We start from the raw sequence: 18,219 nt of genomic DNA on the forward strand, positions 1-18,219 counted from the left end.
TAACAGCCATTGTGGTAACAGAACTTTTGACACCATTTTTTCTGCATAAATCTGGCTGTGCAGTATCTCTGTATTCTAGCCCAAGTCTAGATGTAAGCTACAGTGGACACAAGTTAATTACTAAACATGGTAGCTCCTAACAAATGGTATGAATTATCAAGCCTTCTGTTCTATACCTCTGCTGTATTACTTGAAATCCATATAAAACTGGGGCACAGAATAGGTGTCTGAAGATACCCAGGCTTAATTGCAAGCATTTTCATTCTTTTTGAAGAAAGTGGAAACACACCTTTATCTTTGGTCTCAGTCCTCCCAATAAGAAGGAATAACTTGGTAGATCGACTTCCACAGCAGCTCTCTCAATGTCCTATAGATTCCTTTGCCCCCTCTAGGCTGCTTAGTAGGAGTGTGCAAAACAGGCTGTCTTCAATCCAGATTTGGATTCAACCCGAATTGGGGGCAGTGATTCGATTAATTGATTCAGATCACTGTCCCCCATATGATTTGGCTGCATCTGAAGATTCGGACATAGACATACCTTTAAATGTTTTCTCTACATACCTCGAGGTACCAGGTATGGCTTGTGAACGCTGTGATGGTGGGGCGGATGGAGCGTGGAGGGAGAGAGGGGGCAGCGTGCTTGGTGGCAGACCCAGAAGTGGACCGGAAATGCTTCAGGTCTGCTGCCAAGCATACTGGGGACCCTCCCATGCTCCTGTGGGACACCACCTGCCCCAGAATCTAAGCATTCACAAGCCACCTGGTACCTTGAGGTATGTATAAAAAACATTGTGTCTATGTCCAAATCGTTGAATCTTTCAGATCTCTCTGAATCATGGCAGAGGTTTCTGATTTGATTTGGAGAGATTAAAGGGTCTTCTGACTCGATTCAGATTCAGAAATTTGGCCACTGAATCAGGCTGAATCTCCTCAGAATCGAATCAGTGACGGAAGCTTCACACAGCCCTACTGCTTAGCCCTCCTGGCCCTGCATTTCTCTCCTCAAAAGTCTATTATCAGAAATACAAAGTGTACTGTCTATCATATACCCCTGCTGCATTAAGGCAAAATTGCAAGATGTAAGACTGTTATCTCTGTTCTTCCCTACTGCCCTTAGCTTGCTCACACCTATCCTTGAAGGTACCTTGGACTGTGTTTTCTGCATCCAGCACATAGATATATGTACAGCTGCCAAAAAGGGATTCCACCAGAAAACCTTCTGCAGCAGAGCACAAAGGGCCTTTAGGTCATAAAGGACACAAAGGTTGACAGCTGTGATGTGGTGGGTTTGAGAATGACTTATACATAGAATTGGAATGCTGAGACTAACTTTAACCATTTATAAAACAATTTATTTTAGCTGCCATCTTTCCCTCCTTCATCAAACAATAACGATGTGACTAGAGATAGAAGCACCAAACCTTTAAAACGTAAGTGCAAACTTGTCTCAGGTTAAGCTATGGCTTAGCACACATTTAAACTGTCTCCAGCTATAGCAATATTAGTAGTTCTTTCTACCTGCTAATCTGCCATGGATTGCATAGCTCATTCTAAAAAATATACAGTTTAATCTCTGCCTGCCTCCTGGTTATTCCTTCCAGTTTTTATGAACTACATTATTGTATTGTTCAATTTGAAGAAGGGAAATCAGTTCACAATAGATATGGTATACACTTTATTCTGTATGGCATTTATGCATTAGTTTTACACAATATTTTTATTTAGCCCCAGCCCCTTCTATAGACAGAAGCACAAAACCCCCACTGGATCGTCCTGGGCCACCATATGAAAGAGAGAGCCCAGTACCAGGTCAGTATTTTATTACCATCATATCAACTGCTGATGTTTGTTGCTCAGTTTTGTCAATTTAAGTTTTATTAGTAGTAGGGTTTTTTTTCCAAGAAACATGTTTTAATATGCCATATTTGCATACCACACTCACCATTTTCCCTAAAAATTAGCCTTCCAAAATCCAAGACAGTTCATGTCTTAAGAAAGAAACTGATTTTTCTGCTCTGATTCAAAGCACCCCTCAAAAAATCTTAGCACTTGTTTTTTGACTATGGAAAAACAGAGCAATTCTTCTGTTGCAAAAAACTCAGGGAGACCTTAACAGGTCAGAATGCTTTTGACAATATGGATTCCTATTTGAAATCTCTGGGTTTAATCTTGTGAATACACCTTAAAAGGATCTTGTGGCACCCTGATTGAGACTCATTGTTATAAGAGAAGAGAAAAGATAATACAGCATTGTTACTACTACTTCTGTGATGTGGTATACTATATCTGGGTTTGCTGTCTGTATTTAAAAGCATGTTGAGAAATTTAAGCGGATTCAGAAGGGAGTTATAAAACTTACTTGGGGACAGGAAAATAAATGACGATTGTAGACATAAAATGTGATGCCATTACATTTTTAAAAAGAAGGCTAATATTAATGGCTCCTTAATCTATCAATTAATGGCATGAAAGAGCCAATAACAACGCTGAAGATAAAAGAAAATAATTTGGAAATGGGATGCAACTTTATATACCAGGTGAGAAATTATTCATTGTAATAACTTCATAAGACTGTCATGATTCAGAGCCCAAGTATCTTTTCCTGCACTTACACCTCTGGGGACTTGGGTCTTTGAGTTTGGGTCCATTAAATTCACTGTGCAAACAAGGTAGTCAAAGACTGACCTCATGAGCCTCCACTGTTTTAGAAAACTTTATATTGATTACCTTAAGTTTGTTTTAGAAAAAAAATGTTTATTCTTTTCAGGAAAGAGGCCGCCATTTCCTGAAAAGGTAAGAGGATTTTTGTTTGGCATTTATTAGTACATTTCAATCCCCATTGAAACATACTCATGTGTTCTTTTAACTTTTCCTTACTGTTTTACAGTCTCTGACACCAAATCTAAGGTAAGAATTTACACTACAGGTTACATACATAAATGCACTATCAGGGTTACCAAATGATACTACATTAAACAATGCCTGATCTCACAACATACCTCTCATATTATAGATCTCTGGGGGAGCAGTTAGCAAAGATACAAAAACCTCCTATACCACCAGCTGAGAGGTATGAAAGAGGTCACTCAACCCCTGGAAGGAAGTTACCACCCATAAGGTAAGAATAATATTTTTTATGTTAAATTCAAATATGAACAACAACAACAACAAATGAAAATGCTACATAAATTAATGTAATTAATCTCTTCAGAAATACCAATACCTGTAAATGTTGCAGGAGTGTTCTCAGCAGTGCTTATGAGCTGTGTTCTTTATTGTAAAAGAAAAAAAAAAAGCCCTGAACTTTCAGGGCCCACTACAACAAATCTCTCAGCCAAACATGAAAGCGAAGGGCAATGTATCACAGAGAAAGAGGAAAATTCTCCATGATTCTTCCAGCAGCCTTCTCGGCTTCTTGTTAGAAACCTGTCTCATGATCCACATTGCCACACTCAAGCCCACATTCCTTTTATAGCATACAGGAGAGAGAAAGGTTTAAACCATTCCCCAGCTCTTCAGTTCTGCTACCCTACAAGTTCCTACATTCATGGCCAGCTTCTAAATAAGGTCTTATGTTTTATTAAGAAAAAATGTGTTCTATTAACTGACTAGCATAATCTAAATACTAGAAATGAAACCATGTTTCCTTATACAAGACTGTCAAGCACTACACCACTCTGGATAAAAGTTCCAAGGGAACAATATTTTTTTCATTGCTCAGATAAATTTAAAGGCCAGATCATGTTTCCAGCTCCACTTCTGGAAGTCAAAGATTGCAGATGCAGTCACCAATGTAGAGCTGCTAGACTATGCCTTAGTCCTATAATAAGCACATCAGAAATGGCCTACTGCATCTATATAGAGCTCATTACAGGATCAGGGCCTTATACCACCTTTGGTTATGATTTCAGATCAAAAACTCAGGTGTCTATCTAAGCAAAATAAGAAACTAGATTAGAAGTTACACCTGCGTAATTTTGTGCTTGAAAGAATTGATATAATCAGAGGTCTCTGCTAAAATTATGGCCATGTGTATAAATAGAGAGAAAGTAAATGACTGATTTTTCCATCCATCTACATTTTTTTTCTCCTCTTATTTCAATTAAGGCAGGGTTGGGCACCAGAAAAGAAACCTGATGTAAGTATATTTCAAAGTAAATATTTTAATTTAATTATAATATACTTAAATGGCATAAACTCTGTTTAAGATGGGCTATCACCCGTATATATTAAAAGCCCCCAGACACTAATAATTCTTTCTTAACATAGGCCTTCATTTTTAGTTAGTTCTTCCAGACAAAGTTCAATGTATTCACTGGATACACTATCTTAGAAATTAGAGAAGCAAAAATTAAGGCCAATATTAATTTGAAGTCACTACTGACTTTGCATACTCCTGTTTTGGCTTCTCTAACTTAAGCTGTCTTTTCAAAGAATGCTAATTCACTGCTTCTGCTCTAGGAACAATGACAGCTTCTGCCTGCTGAATATCTTCTCCCTGCACCCTACCCTGTTGAGGGCATCTTCTGTTGAGCACCTTACGGCTTATGCATTTCAAAAAAATCTTGACCTCTGATTTCTTTTCCTCACAATTACAACTTCTAAAATAATATGGCATTTCAGAGAGAAATGTTGGTGTAATGGGTAAAACAGTCAGCTACTTTTGGTTTTCTTAAATACTGAAAATGTCACTGACTTCTAATTTTTAGTTTTATTAATGGGCAGTACAGTTGTGATCTTATGAACTTCTAAACATTTTTCTCTTTCTACAGGAAGAAGAAGAGAGTAAGTATCTAAAAATATATACTTAATATATCAAGGAATTCTTTGTATTTTGTTTTTAAAATCTCAAATGAATTAACAGATATGTGCATGCTTATAAAATATGTTATATCTTGACCGATAACTCAGAAAAAAAAATCACACACATTTAATCAGCAGAAGCACAAAACATGAAATTAAGGCAAAAGTTCTTTCAGTTAGCCAATTATAACACTTGTTTCTTATCCTCATTACAACTGAATAACAATTAATTTAATATATTTTCTTTATAAAAATGTACAGTTTGAATATACAACCATTTTTTATTTCTTTAAATATTGGGCCAAACCCTGCTTGCATTAGTCACACATAGTATTGCTGGCAGAGGGCTCCAGGGTGAGCCCTGCCCTGGAGGCAGCCTCCTGCATCACTATCTACACATGCATTTAATCTCACTAATTTATTGTGCCGTCAGATTGTACTTGTATTTGATGGGACTATCCAATGGTGCAGTAAATTGGTCTACACTGGTCTAATTTCTGCGCATGTGTAAAAGATGACACTTTACTATGCAGTTAATTAGTCTACTGTATAGTAAAGTACACATGTAGATGCGTCCTCTGTGACTGAAGGTAGTGCCAAAAGAGATGTTTAATCCTTCTGTTGAAGCTTACAAAGAAGACGGTGTCAGAAAATAAACATGACGCTCAAGAATGAAGCTTCAAATCCAATGGTCAACAGTGGCATAACAGAAAGAACTGCTTATAGTGCTTTATCTTTGATCTGCATACAATATACTTTAGCCAAAGGACTTCTAGAGTTGGACTATCATTTTTCTAGAGTAGAGCTTCCAAAACGATAATAAAAAAACCTTAACATAATTTCCCATTTTATACTGAATTTTGAATTCTAATTTAATTCCACAGAAATAATCATAGACCATTATCATATCATATCAAGATTAGTATATCCCTATTAAGGGCATTTTAATAAAACATTTGCTCCATTAATTGTACCTAATTAAACAGTCAACTGAAGTTAGGCAGTATTAGTTCACTAACACTGTCTTTACAAGTTACTGTAAGAGTGTTATATTTAACTTCATGTTAGGTAGTTTTAACTAGTTTTATTTTTCCTTTCCACAGCAGTACCACAGAGGTCAGTGCCACAACTATCTTTACCTCCCTACAGTTCCAACACTTTCCCTTCGAGATCTGCCAAACCACCACCTAAATCTATTCCATCAGGATCCAACAGTATGCCTGGTGCATATGGAGAAAGGTTTGTTTTAATAGTTCATCTCATTCATTTTGACCTGCTCACCATTTATTGGGCAACAGCAGTATGTTGGTGCTGTAAAAGACTCAGAAAGACACATCAATGAGTTTATTATTAAAGTTAGATTTTTATATCTGCTCCCTTGACTTGTAATCTTTCCCAGTAGTGCATCAGCCCCAGACTTCTACTTAGAGGGCACACAAGAATGGCAGCTGCTACTGCTGCCAGCTCAGCTACCGCAGCTGGTCTGTCCTCCTCTGTTGCCACTGCAACCCAGGGCACAAACTCTGCAAATTCTACTATTACACAGAAACTCCCAGCATTTTCAGGGTCCCAAATATCCATGCATTTCACTAAAGCAGATAGACAGCTCATGGGATCATTCAGTGTTTAAAAAAAAAGTGGCTCTTACTTTAGTTTGAATTTGTTAGCTTTCTGGTTATAGAATCATAGAAAATTAGGGTTGGAACAGACCTCAGGAGGTCATCTAGTCCAACCTCCTGCTCAAAGGAGGACCATTGCCAACTAGATCATCCTTGTCGAGACCTAGTCTAGCTGGGTCTTAAAAACCTCCAAGGATAGAGTCCACAACCTCTCTGAATAACCTGTTCCAGTGTTCTACTACCCTCCTAGTGAGAAAGATTTTCCTAATATCTAACATAAAGATCTCTTACTGCAACTCGAAATCATTACTCCTTGTTCTATTATCTGCTACCACTGAGAACAGTCTAGTTCCATCCTTTTTAGAGCCACCCTTCAGGTAGGTGAAGGCTGCTATTATTAAATCCCCCTCGGTCTTCTTTTCTTCAAACTAAATAAGCCCAGTTCCCTCAGCCTCTCCTCAGAAGTCATGCCCCCGGCCCCTAACCATTTTTGTTGCCCTGCACTGGGCTCTCTCAAATTTTTCCAGATCCTTTCTGTAGTGGGGGACCCAAAACTGGACACAGTACTCCTGATGTGGCCTCCCCAGTGCCAACTAGAGGGGAAGAATCTCTTTCTTTGATTTGCTGGCAGTGATCCTACTAATGCAGCCCAGTATGCCACTAGCCTTCTTCACAACACTGTTGGGCACACTGTTGGCTCCTATTTGGCTTACTCTCCACTCTAACCCTTAGGTTCTTTCCGGCAGAGCTGCTGCTTAGCTAGTTGGTCCCCTGTCTGTAGTGGTGCATGGGATTGTTCTGTCCTATGTGCAGGCCTTTGCACTTGTCCTTATTGAACTTCATGAGATTTCTTTTGGTCCAATCTTCCTACTCCCCTAGCTTGGTGTCATCTGTAAACTTGCTGAGGGTGCATACTCTATCCCATCTTCCAGGTCATTGATGAAAATATTAAATAAAACTGGCCTTAGGACTGACTCTATAGAGAAGAGTATTTTAGGATCTAATTGGCATGGGCTTCAATTAGGCACTTATTTTAGGATACTTTAGTTTGTAATTGCCTGATTTTAGGCATGTATTTTTCTACACTTCATCTGCCATGCCTGTTTAAATTGTAAACTTTTGGGGAAGGGGCCTGGCCCATATTTTCAGTATACCACCTAGCTCAATGATGTTTGGTCTTAGAAGGGCTTCTAAGATCTCAAAGGGGCTTCTAGACACTACAGTGGAATTTTCAGCCCTCTTAGGCTCACAATTAGAGACAAGTTAGAGCCTCCAAAGGCCAAAAAAAGAAGGAAAAAAAAGAATGAAAGAAAAAAAAAGTGCAGTATTACCACTTATGCAGTAGGGCTGTGTGAAGCTTTGGTCACTGATTTGATTCAGCAGCCAAATCTCTGAATCCAAATTGAATCAGGAGACTCTTTAGTCTCTCCAAATTGAATCAGAAGCCTCTGAATCAATTTAGAGAGATTCAATGATTCAGACAGAGACAACTGTAAATGTTTTTTCTGTGTACCTCAAGGTACCAGGTGGCTTGTGAATGCTGAGATTCTGGGGTGGATGGAGTGTCCCTTGGAAGCATGAGGCAGCAGACCCCTAAATGGACCAGAAACACTTCCACTCCACTTCCTGGTCCACCCGCCAGGGAGTGCGCGGGGGACAAACTTAGTGACTGGTGCCTCCTGGGTGTGGGGAGCACCCAGGGTCCCCTCACAGCTGATCGCTAAGCCAGAGGGGTGCAGGGAGCGGGGGTGGCCCTGTGCACTCAGCAGTGCACTGTACTTCCAGTCTACTTCCAGGTCCACCTCTCAGCATGTGGGGGACCTCCTGTGTTCTGTGAGATGCTTCATCTGCCCCACCATCTCAGTGTCCATGAGCCATGCCTGGTACTTTGAGGCATGTAAAAAACACATTTAAAGATGTGTCTATGGCTGAATCACTGATTCTCTGAATCAGCATCAAATCTTCAGATTTGGATTTGGCCAAATCAAATTGGGACAGTGATCCGAATCAGCTACTCAAATCACTGTCCCTGATTTGGGTCAAATCCAAATCGAATACAGCCTGTTTTACACACCTCTAATATGCACCTCAGATATATATAGTTGGACCCCCCAAATTTAAGCTTTTGAAAAATGAAAGGAGCCTAAGCTATGGTAGTAAGTATTTAAATTCATAGAGTAAAATAGAAAGGGGCCCTTGTGATCACCAAGCTTTACCTCCTATATAACACGGGACAGAAGGCCACAGGACTCCCATTAATTAATTCATTTCCAAACTAGGGATTGGCTTTTGAAAAGCATCCAAAGATAATTTAAAATTTTCTAGTGATGGAGAATCCATTCTGATACTTGACAAGTTCTCCCAAGGGTTAGTATCATTCATTGTTAAAAAAAGCAGATCTTACTTTAGTTTGAATTTGTTAGCTTCAGGATATGGGATTTTTTGCACTTTGGTCTGCTGGACTGAGAGTCCTGCTGTTGAATTTCTTTTCCACATATAGAGTGCAAACAAGTCAATCCTTAATCTATTTCTGATAAACTAGACAGATTGCACTTCAAGAGCCTTTCAGCTTAATCCAGGTTTTCCAATCCTATCATGAATTTTATAGCTCTTGTCTACTCCCTCTCCAATTTATCAGCATTGATCTGGAAGTATAGACATCAAAACTGGACTCAGTAGTCCAGTGGTAGTTGCAGCACTGTCAAATACAGAGGTAATATTACCTACCTATCCATACTCAATCTTCTTACAGACCTAGTACCAATGGATAAGGAATAAGGGAAAGTGAACAGCAACTATTATACAACTCCTATTTCAGGACCACTAGAGTCAAAACCCAGGTTCCCTGCCATGCTGATGTCTTTGCTGTGTCTTTAGGCTATGCCTTCTATCACATCTGAATTACTAATCCCTAGGGGAGAAACAGGGGGCATAATTACCCTGCTGATTTTCACAGGGGGAAGAGCAGGCCATCCTCATCTTTCATGGGTCCTTAAAGAGAAAAAAAGGATTGAAGATTTTGGAGATATGCCCTACATCTGAGACTGTGTCCATACAGCATGGAGCATAAAAATGCCAGTTCAAATAACTCCTTTTGACAGGTGTCATAAGTTGTGTTTCTGTGTTATACTATTTATGCTGATCTTCATTTTTTTCCCTCTCCAGTACTAACAGCCTGTCTTCAGGTGGCTCATTACCATCCCGCTTTCAATTAGGTTTGTATAATTACACTCCTACATTTTAACTCCTAATATAATATTTTATGATTTCAATGCAGTAAATATGAGTGTCTATATCACAGATACAAAATTCTACATGCTTTATTAATAGAAACATTTTGTTTGGTATCGCCTTTAATGTGCTTACCCTGTGTTTAAGGTTTATTTTTCCTGTTAATTTTGGTTTATTGTCTATTAAGCAATTATAAAAGAACTTCAAGTATCCGTTTCATTTCAGCTATTACTTAAAACCACTTGTCTCTGAATACTGTGTAAGTGGGTCATTTATCATACTAGCTTCTGCAGAATTCATTCCTTTATCAACTCCTCAGACATCTCTCTAAGGAAAAATTCAGTAAACACGTATACAAAACGAAATCTTATATGCTCTTCCAGACACTAGGGGCTCCTACAGGCATGCAGAAATACAGCATGTCAGAGCAGACTCAATTCTCCCGGAGCACAGAAATGAACCCACTCTAGCATGGACAAGAGCTGCCAACGCGAGGAAGAAGTCAGTAAGGCTAACCGCACCTTGTTGTGCATCTACAGATGCATCACAAGCAGGTCCAGGGAGGTGATTCTTCCCCTCTATGCAGCACTGGTTAGACCGCAGTTGGAGTACTGCATCAGTTCTGGGCACCACTCTTCAAGAAGGATGTGGCTAACCTTGAGAGGGTCCAGAGGAGGGCCACTGACATGGTTGGGGAGCAGCAGGCCAGGCCCCATGAAGATAGACTAAAGGGACTAAATTTATTCAGCCTCCACAAGAGAAGACTGAGAGGGCATCTGGTGGCCATCTATAAACTCACCAGGGGGGACCAGCGGAAAATAGGTGAGGCTCTGTTCCCCTGGGCACCACCTGGGATAACCAGGAATAAAAGCCACAAATTGATTGAGAGCAGGTTCAGGTTTGATATCTGGAGGCATTACTTTATGGTTAGAGCTGCCAGGCTCTAGAATGGGCCCCCAAGGGAGGTGGTGCTCTCCCCTGCCTTGGGGGGTCTTCAAGAGGAGGTTGGATAGATATCTGGCTGGGGTATTATGATCCCAGCACTCGTTCCTGCCCAGGGCAGGGGGTCAGACTTGAAGATCCCTTCTGACCCTAGAAACCTAGGGAGAAACTATAACAGCCTTCCGCATTACATGTATCAGTGTCCTCGTGCATCTCCATGCTGAAAAAAATGGTGGCCGGGCACTTTGAAATAAAACATGTTAAATGAACTTTAGTTCAAAGCACACCTCTGTCATTTTTTCAATGTGGGGGCACATGGGAACACTGATAGACCTGATGTACAGGAGCTTTTAATTAGTGTGGCTTGCTAATTGAAGTGCCCAGAGCTGCGTCCCAGAGCACATGTAAAAATGCCCTAAAAGAAAAGCCCCTTTCTGCTCTGGCTGCTGCTTGCAACAAGCTGTTTCCTTTGCAGTTTGTATCCTTCCCTTCTCTTCTGGGAGCTCCTAAAGCTTCCAGTAGGACACTCCCTTAATCAAATGCCCCACAGTTAAGTTCTCTTGACAAGTCTTCCTGTTCCTCCTTAAAGGAACAGCCCACCGTGTTGTAGCTCCCTATTTCACATTTGTTCTGAAGACCCCATAGGATTATATTACATTTTGTTAAGAACAATATTGGATGTTTCCGATACTGTACTAATATATTTGTTGGGACAGGAGGAGGAAAATTTTCCAAGGAGAAACATTTTCCTCAGTTAAAATTAAAATTGTACAGTAGAAAACTCTAAATTTATTCTTGGCATATGCAGACTTATTATTGTTGCTGCTACTGTATTCTTTATGTCTGATGCCAGGGAGGGTATGACAGGGCATAGATTACACTAGACATAGTCTCTCCTTCTAAGGCATCTATTACTTGCCAATACCAAAGATAGGATACTAAGTTAGATGGACTGGTCTATCCCAGTATGGCATTTCTTATGTTCTTACGTTTTTAATAACATGGTTGTTTTTTAAAACAGTGCAAGTTAAAAATAAAGTAAAGCTGAAAATTAAAAATGTCTTGCTTAATAAGGCAGCAAAAAAGTGCAAATCCCAAACCATAAAGTCATTTTATAAACTGTGAAAGTGCAATACTGTGGTTTGTAAATATTAAAATTATCTGTAACTTGAGATACTCTAATGGTTAAACGATGGCTGTACATACCCTAAAGAACCATAACTTCTAGTCTGGCAATAATTTTTGAGATACTGGAGTCCCACTGAGGTCTGGGAGAGTGGCAGCCATGCTGAGCAAGAACAATTTGTTACTTTAAAGATACCTATACCAGATTCTCAAACACTAAGCAAGATTATAAATTTTGCCCCTTTTCAGGCTCCTTTACATTTCAAAGTGGTGTAGACAATTACTCTGTGTTCTAGTATCTACTTCATAAATCTTTGTTTCTTTTTAAAGATTTCTTGTAATCTATTATGGATTTTTAAAGGTCATATCAACAGATCTCCTTCACGAGGCACAGCAGATAGCAGACCCCCATTACCCGTTCCCAACAGACAGATGGCCCGGTCCCAGAACACAGAGGAAAATGAGGTATAGAATGTCATAAATATTAATCCTAATTGTTTTGCACAGCAAAAGAACTAATTTTGTAAGACACCCTTTTTTCTAAAATGGTTTTCAGAAATAATTTGATGGTATACACCATAGAATTTACTTTCAGTTTCTCTTACAATGTCAAAACGTTTTTGCTTTCTTAATGCGTAGAAAAGAACAGGAAAATATACAGAGATAGATTGCTTCCTGTTTTGCAAAGTGCCCTAAGTATTCTTAAATCCTTTGGACTCAGTTCTCCTTTAACAAAAAAGGAATGTAAAGCCAAGAGAAGAATAATCATTCTCTCTGAGCATAATTATGCTCTACAGTTCTTTGAAAATTACCTGCCTTTAGCAATCAATTTTTTATTATTTTTGACAGCTCACTTAGAATAAGTCTGTGTGACTACCTTTAGGATAGGAGATTCACATTAAGTTACAACTCTAGTTTAAACTGCTGGTAGACAATGGAAAAACTTTTGCCTGGTTGGCATATAGACAACAAATGTTACAGAAATATAGTATTCAACAAAAGACATTTTAGAGCTCATTGTATTTCCCTAGTTTCCATGCCAGCAATGTGTCAAGGTATGCAAACACCTTGTGGAGTGTGGGTATTGAAGTGATCAGTGAGTTTAAAACCCAAGAATGTTGCAATATTATGATCCTTGTATCTTAAACATTCAGATATTCAATACATCCAGAATTTTTCTTTATTCTATGAATGTTCTTGTTTGCTTATTTGTAAAAATTTGTGACCTCACATAAATTAATTCACTGATGAGCAACTTTTTGTACTCTGTTGTATTCCCCTGCATCTCCAAAATATTTAGGACTTGCTGGATGAAGAATGGTATGTTGCTTACATCAGCCGAGCAGAAGCAGAAGGAGCTCTTCGAAGGATAAACAAGGTATCCATAAACAAAAATGGACACACTTTAACACTTGTTTAAAGGGCAAAGCTTTATGTCCCTGAATGCTAGGGGATCATACCACAGATTTTCTTCAGACTACTATTAGTATATATGAAAACTGCATAAATGAATATGTCATCACAACACCCTGTCCTTTGATCCTCTATTTTTACATTTAGACAAAAGGGCAGATTTACAGCAGGAAAAGAAAATAATGTGAGTGTAATGTATTAGTACATTATCTACCCATTAAGATGCTGATTAACATCACCTACATGCTGGGATGATATTTTTGGTACATTGTAACAAATCTTGAGCTCCTGTCCTTTTCAGATAATTTAGGTCCAAATTCTGTTTTACTTATTAGGCATGTAGGGCATTTATACACTTGCTCTGGGATAGCGGGAGAGGCACTTTAATTAGCACTACTCCAAGAACCACACTAATTAAAAGTGCCTGAAGCATCATGTGTTTCAGCATCTCCACCCTGAAAAATGGCAGTGGGGCACTCATCAAACAAGCTTTAGTTTAAAGTGCCCTGCTGCCATTTTTCAGTGCAGGGACACTGTTACATGCTGGAGCAGGGCTAATTTCCATGCTCCAGCAATAATCGAGTCTGCTCCAACACACTGGAATTACAACATACTGGAGCAGCATCTCTGTACATGTCCCTAAAATGGCCCTTTCCCCCATAAGGGAATACATTTATCCCCCATACACATACCACAAAGACAAGCATAGAACTTCATCAGGTGGCTGGAGAGGTAGTCTATGACTATAAAGGAGACACTGAGTTCTTATTTAACGACTATTGTTGACACAAGGGAAACATGAAGAGGATACTCTGGCTCAAACAACTTGTAGTGCACCTAGTGCTGTTGTAGTAATGTTGCCCCTCCCTACTGCCATGTGGATCCCCACCCCTTTCTTCCCTCTTAAGGTTCTGCCCTGTTATCTCACCTGTCATGCCCTAGGTTCCTAGCCCCCACCTCCAATCTCACCCCTCATGGGTTCTGGGCCCCTCATCCAGTGGTCTTGCCCCATGCACACTCTGGGCCCTTTAGCTAATTACACCCTTGTGGGTTCTATGCTCCTTGGCCCTTGTTCTCACCCTTGTGGGCTCTGGGCTCCTCAGCCCCTAATTTAACACCATGCAGGCTCTGGACGCCTCAGCCACTAGAATTGCCCTGCAGGTTCTGAGTTTGCACTCCAGTCCTTGCTGCCAAATATTATAGTCTTCTGACAAACAGCTGTACTCCTTAAGTGATTGAGCTTCTGCCCAACTGCAGCCCACTGTGTCCCAGACCATGAAAGGGCTATGAGTTGGGTGCCCCTGCAGTACTCCTGTGACCTCCAATTCGCCCCTTACAGCCACATCAGGTCCTCAGGTTTACATGCAAATAGAAAAAAAAAATTAGTGTCTGCTTCCAAAATAAAAGGCTTCCCTCCCAGGGTTAATCACAAATTGTGGTAACACTACAACACAGGCTTAAATCTTGTTGCTTGGTGGCGCAGAGTTTCTTCCTGGCTCCTCTGCAGTCTGGAGTCTTTCCTCCATGAGCAGCCCCAGCCTGACTCTTTCCTGGAGCTCTGCCTTCTGCAGCCCATATGGCCAGACTGCCTTCTTTGGCTCAGGCCTTGGACTTAGCTGCTCTTCCCTGGGTCACCTAACTCTCCACTTTTGCCCCAGGCCTATCAGTCACTGCCTGCACCTAAGATGGTGGCAATTTTGTTCACGGGCCCTTTGCCATTATCTAAGGGGCTGGGACCAGTCAGCTAACCTTTGCCTCCCTCTCCTCTTCAGTAAAAGTGTAGGGGCCCCATTACACAGCTCTAATGTGAAAAAGATTCCATCCATATGCTGGAGGACAAATCATCAAATTCACACCACAAAGGTGAATATTAAAATAAAATACATTTTTTATGCTACTTCAAAATAGGTCACAAGTAAAAAACAATGGCTTGCACCTATAAAGGGTGAACTCCTGACCTAACTGAAGCAAGTTGAAGTTTTTCTATTTTTGTCACTGAAACAATACTCTCACCCCTACTAGCAGGTATTCTCTCATACCATTACTATTATTCTTCTCTAGCTTTTGACATGGGACCTTCTAGAAATCAGATTGCAAGGCTTAGTTAGAGATTTGTTTGTTCTTTAGAGAAGTGATCTAAAAAAAACTCTTCAAGACCCCTAATTGAAACTATTCTTTCCAAAAATGTATATTTGAACATGCAAACACATTTGAAAGCATATGCAACATCTATGTTGGTCAAAAATAGAAATATTTTTCATGTGTATTCTTTTAGGATGGAACTTTCTTGGTGAGAGACAGCTCTGGAAGAAACAGTACACACCCATATGTACTAATGGTACTATACAGAGGCAAAGTGTACAACATTCAGATTCGTTACCAGGAGCATGAGCAAATTTATATGTTAGGAACTGGATTGAAAGGAAGAGAGGTATAGTATGTTTCTTGGCATCACTGCATTCCCTTTACCTAGCTTCCAGTCTATATCATCTCAGAATGGTAGGCAGTTTCTCCCCGTAGCTGTTCTCTCTCATTCTAGTTTCTGTTTTAGAGATACAGATACAAGCTGGTATAACTGCGTGACCCAAAATCTAGAAATAAACAGATGGCAATAGATCCCTATTACAACTTAGCTGATTAGGTATAGTTACTGGTTGGAAGTGTTCTGTTTCCCCTGAGGTATCAGGTATGGGACAGCTATGTCTAGAAGCAAAAAGCTGAAACGGTGCTGGATGACGTAGTGGCCTGGTCCAGCAAAGTGACTTGTCAAACTTAGAAGAAAGAATTCACAGTCTAAACCAGTGGTTCTTAACCTATTTGTCATAGTGGGCCACGCTTGCAGCTCTCAGTGTATTATATGGGCTGCACTCACACAACTTACTTCCTGTGTATCCATTTAAAAATGTTTAACAGGAAGTCACAATTTGCCACAGCAGCATGCTGATTGGGCAGCATGTGGCCTGTGGTCCGTGGGTTGAAAGCCACTGGTCTAAATAATTACTTTTGGTTTAGATTTCTTAGTTGTAAGTATCTTGATAACATTTTTCATCCCCTTCCTCTTGTTTTTTAATCCTCAGGATTTTTCTTCTGTAGCTGATATAATTCAGTACTTCCAAAAAACACCCCTTCTGCTGATCGATGGAAAAGACAGAGGTTCAAGAAACCAATGCATGTTAACATATGCTGCAGGACATGCTTAGAAGGAAGCTTAATGAAAGTCATGTTCAGGATCAGCTGCCCACAGGAACATGCAGACTTCAAGAATTTCTATTCAATGAACTGAAATGATGAAGAAATAATTAAAATTACTTTTGATTTAATGAAAAAGAAGATTTTTGTTTTAAGATATATTTTAAAACCAATTTGCAAAGTACTTTTTTACTACAACCTATTTATTACTTCCCACTGTTCATATACACACATATGTTTATGTGACAGATGCTACTCCCAACGTGAACATGTTGTGGATATAAAATGGTTTCCACATCAAATTACAGAATCTCATGCAATTTACATTGTAACAAAAACTTAGGAAGAAAACTATATTTTTCATGTCGGTGACATGATATGTGCCACATGTTTAGGTTCATGTTGGGTTTATGGTACCCATTACATTAACCTTAAAAATGAAATCAGGTTTGTTTGTGCAGTCTGCAATAGCTGTACAGCACAGTGTCAGTGTTTCTTACTTCTTGTTATTATTACTGAAAGATTGTATTGTTTACTTTCATGTATTTTATGGAAATTTATATAAATTAGACTTGTCTTGTATAAATTAAATAGTTGTTAATAAAAATCTCATTCTTCACAATCCATTTTCAATAGAGATCCGCATTATAAACTTACACTTATAATAATAGTAAAAACCTCAAGGAGTATCTGGGTGCTTAACTCCTGTTAATTTCAGTAGTTGATAGCCCTATCATAATCTGGATCTATGTGACTTGTGTGTTACTGTATCATGCTTTTCCCACCTTTACATGATTTAGAGACACTTTTTATCTCCATGAGCCTAATTCTTCCAACAACGGGTGTTAATACCATTTAAAATATTACCACCCTTCCCTTCAAAGAACAAGTTCTGTAAATAGCAAGAACAGACTCTCCTTAGCTGGTATCAGGCCTCTAACACTGAGTCAGTTTCCCTGCTGAAGAATTAGAGTGTTCTAGGCTTTTGAGCCTAACCAATAAACACCCCTTCCAAAATGTATTAATAGACTGAGCATAAGAACAAAAGCAAACATAGAGCAGCCCCTACCAGGTCTTCTGTTAAAAAAGAAATGAACTCACAGGGTTCACTCATCTCCTATATACCTTTGACATAAGTCAGAAAAAGATAGACTTTCTCTCAACATCTACAGGAACCTCTGAACAAAAATTAATAGCGCCCTTTAATACCAATACACAATAACCTGTACAAGGTACCCTATTCTAGAAACATCAGGACCTCCTTTTATCTTCAGAATTTTTGTCCCTCAGGACACATGGCTTAAATTAAATGTACTGCTGGGGTCCATTCTTCTGGTTCAGAGAGCGGCAGCTGCTGCCAAAGAAGTGGCCAGGCAGGTAGTTTAACCCTCCCCTGCCTGCTTCCTAGGACAGACAGCGCAGGCAGCCACAGGTAATCAGCAGGTGCTCTTCTATAGACCTGTGCAACTTGGATTCCCCTGGTTCTAGTTCCCATTTTCTAACTGGGAAAGAATGAACTAGATGGTAGTTATGAATCTGGATCATTTCCTATTTAGGCCTGATTCAAAACATTTAAAAGATATGAAATGCTTTGTCACAATATACAATGTCCTGACACATTTAGTTTTTAGTTACTTTATTTACAATGAAGAAAATACAAAACCTATGAACCAATTATTTATCTTGTTATTATTTTAATTAAAGCTGTCTATCAGTAAAAATGTCTCAAAACAGTATGATATGCATGCATTTTGCTCTTCTACTTTTCTACTTTAGATTATGACTTTTTAACTCATTAAAAAAAGAGAGCAGAAAACCAGGTTGTAATTTAAGAGCTCAAATAGAAAAACTGTTAATGGAAGAAGATACGTGCAAGTGGATAGAATTATAGATTTAT

At 39.3% G+C, this 18,219-nt stretch overlaps 1 protein-coding gene across 1 annotated transcript in view; it reads left to right on the forward strand.

The window, feature by feature from the left end:
* The window catches only part of LCP2 (lymphocyte cytosolic protein 2), a 53,290-nt gene extending 36,350 nt beyond the window's left edge, over positions 1 to 16,940 (forward strand). Inside the window, exons 9-21 of the mRNA XM_019534852.1 lie at positions 1,361 to 1,430; positions 1,726 to 1,809; positions 2,768 to 2,793; positions 2,888 to 2,907; positions 3,014 to 3,118; positions 4,108 to 4,138; positions 4,773 to 4,785; positions 5,907 to 6,042; positions 9,588 to 9,637; positions 12,082 to 12,185; positions 13,021 to 13,098; positions 15,409 to 15,564; positions 16,211 to 16,940. Of these exons, the coding sequence (XP_019390397.1) occupies positions 1,361 to 1,430; positions 1,726 to 1,809; positions 2,768 to 2,793; positions 2,888 to 2,907; positions 3,014 to 3,118; positions 4,108 to 4,138; positions 4,773 to 4,785; positions 5,907 to 6,042; positions 9,588 to 9,637; positions 12,082 to 12,185; positions 13,021 to 13,098; positions 15,409 to 15,564; positions 16,211 to 16,333 (996 nt within the window). The 3' untranslated portion in view covers positions 16,334 to 16,940. The remainder of the gene's footprint in view (positions 1 to 1,360; positions 1,431 to 1,725; positions 1,810 to 2,767; positions 2,794 to 2,887; positions 2,908 to 3,013; positions 3,119 to 4,107; positions 4,139 to 4,772; positions 4,786 to 5,906; positions 6,043 to 9,587; positions 9,638 to 12,081; positions 12,186 to 13,020; positions 13,099 to 15,408; positions 15,565 to 16,210) is intronic.
* The last annotated feature ends 1,279 nt before the right edge of the window (positions 16,941 to 18,219 follow it).

The sequence above is a fragment of the Crocodylus porosus genome, unplaced genomic scaffold (assembly GCF_001723895.1).
Source record: "Crocodylus porosus isolate Cpor-Errol unplaced genomic scaffold, CroPor_comp1, whole genome shotgun sequence".
NCBI classification, from domain to species: domain Eukaryota; kingdom Metazoa; phylum Chordata; order Crocodylia; family Crocodylidae; genus Crocodylus; species Crocodylus porosus.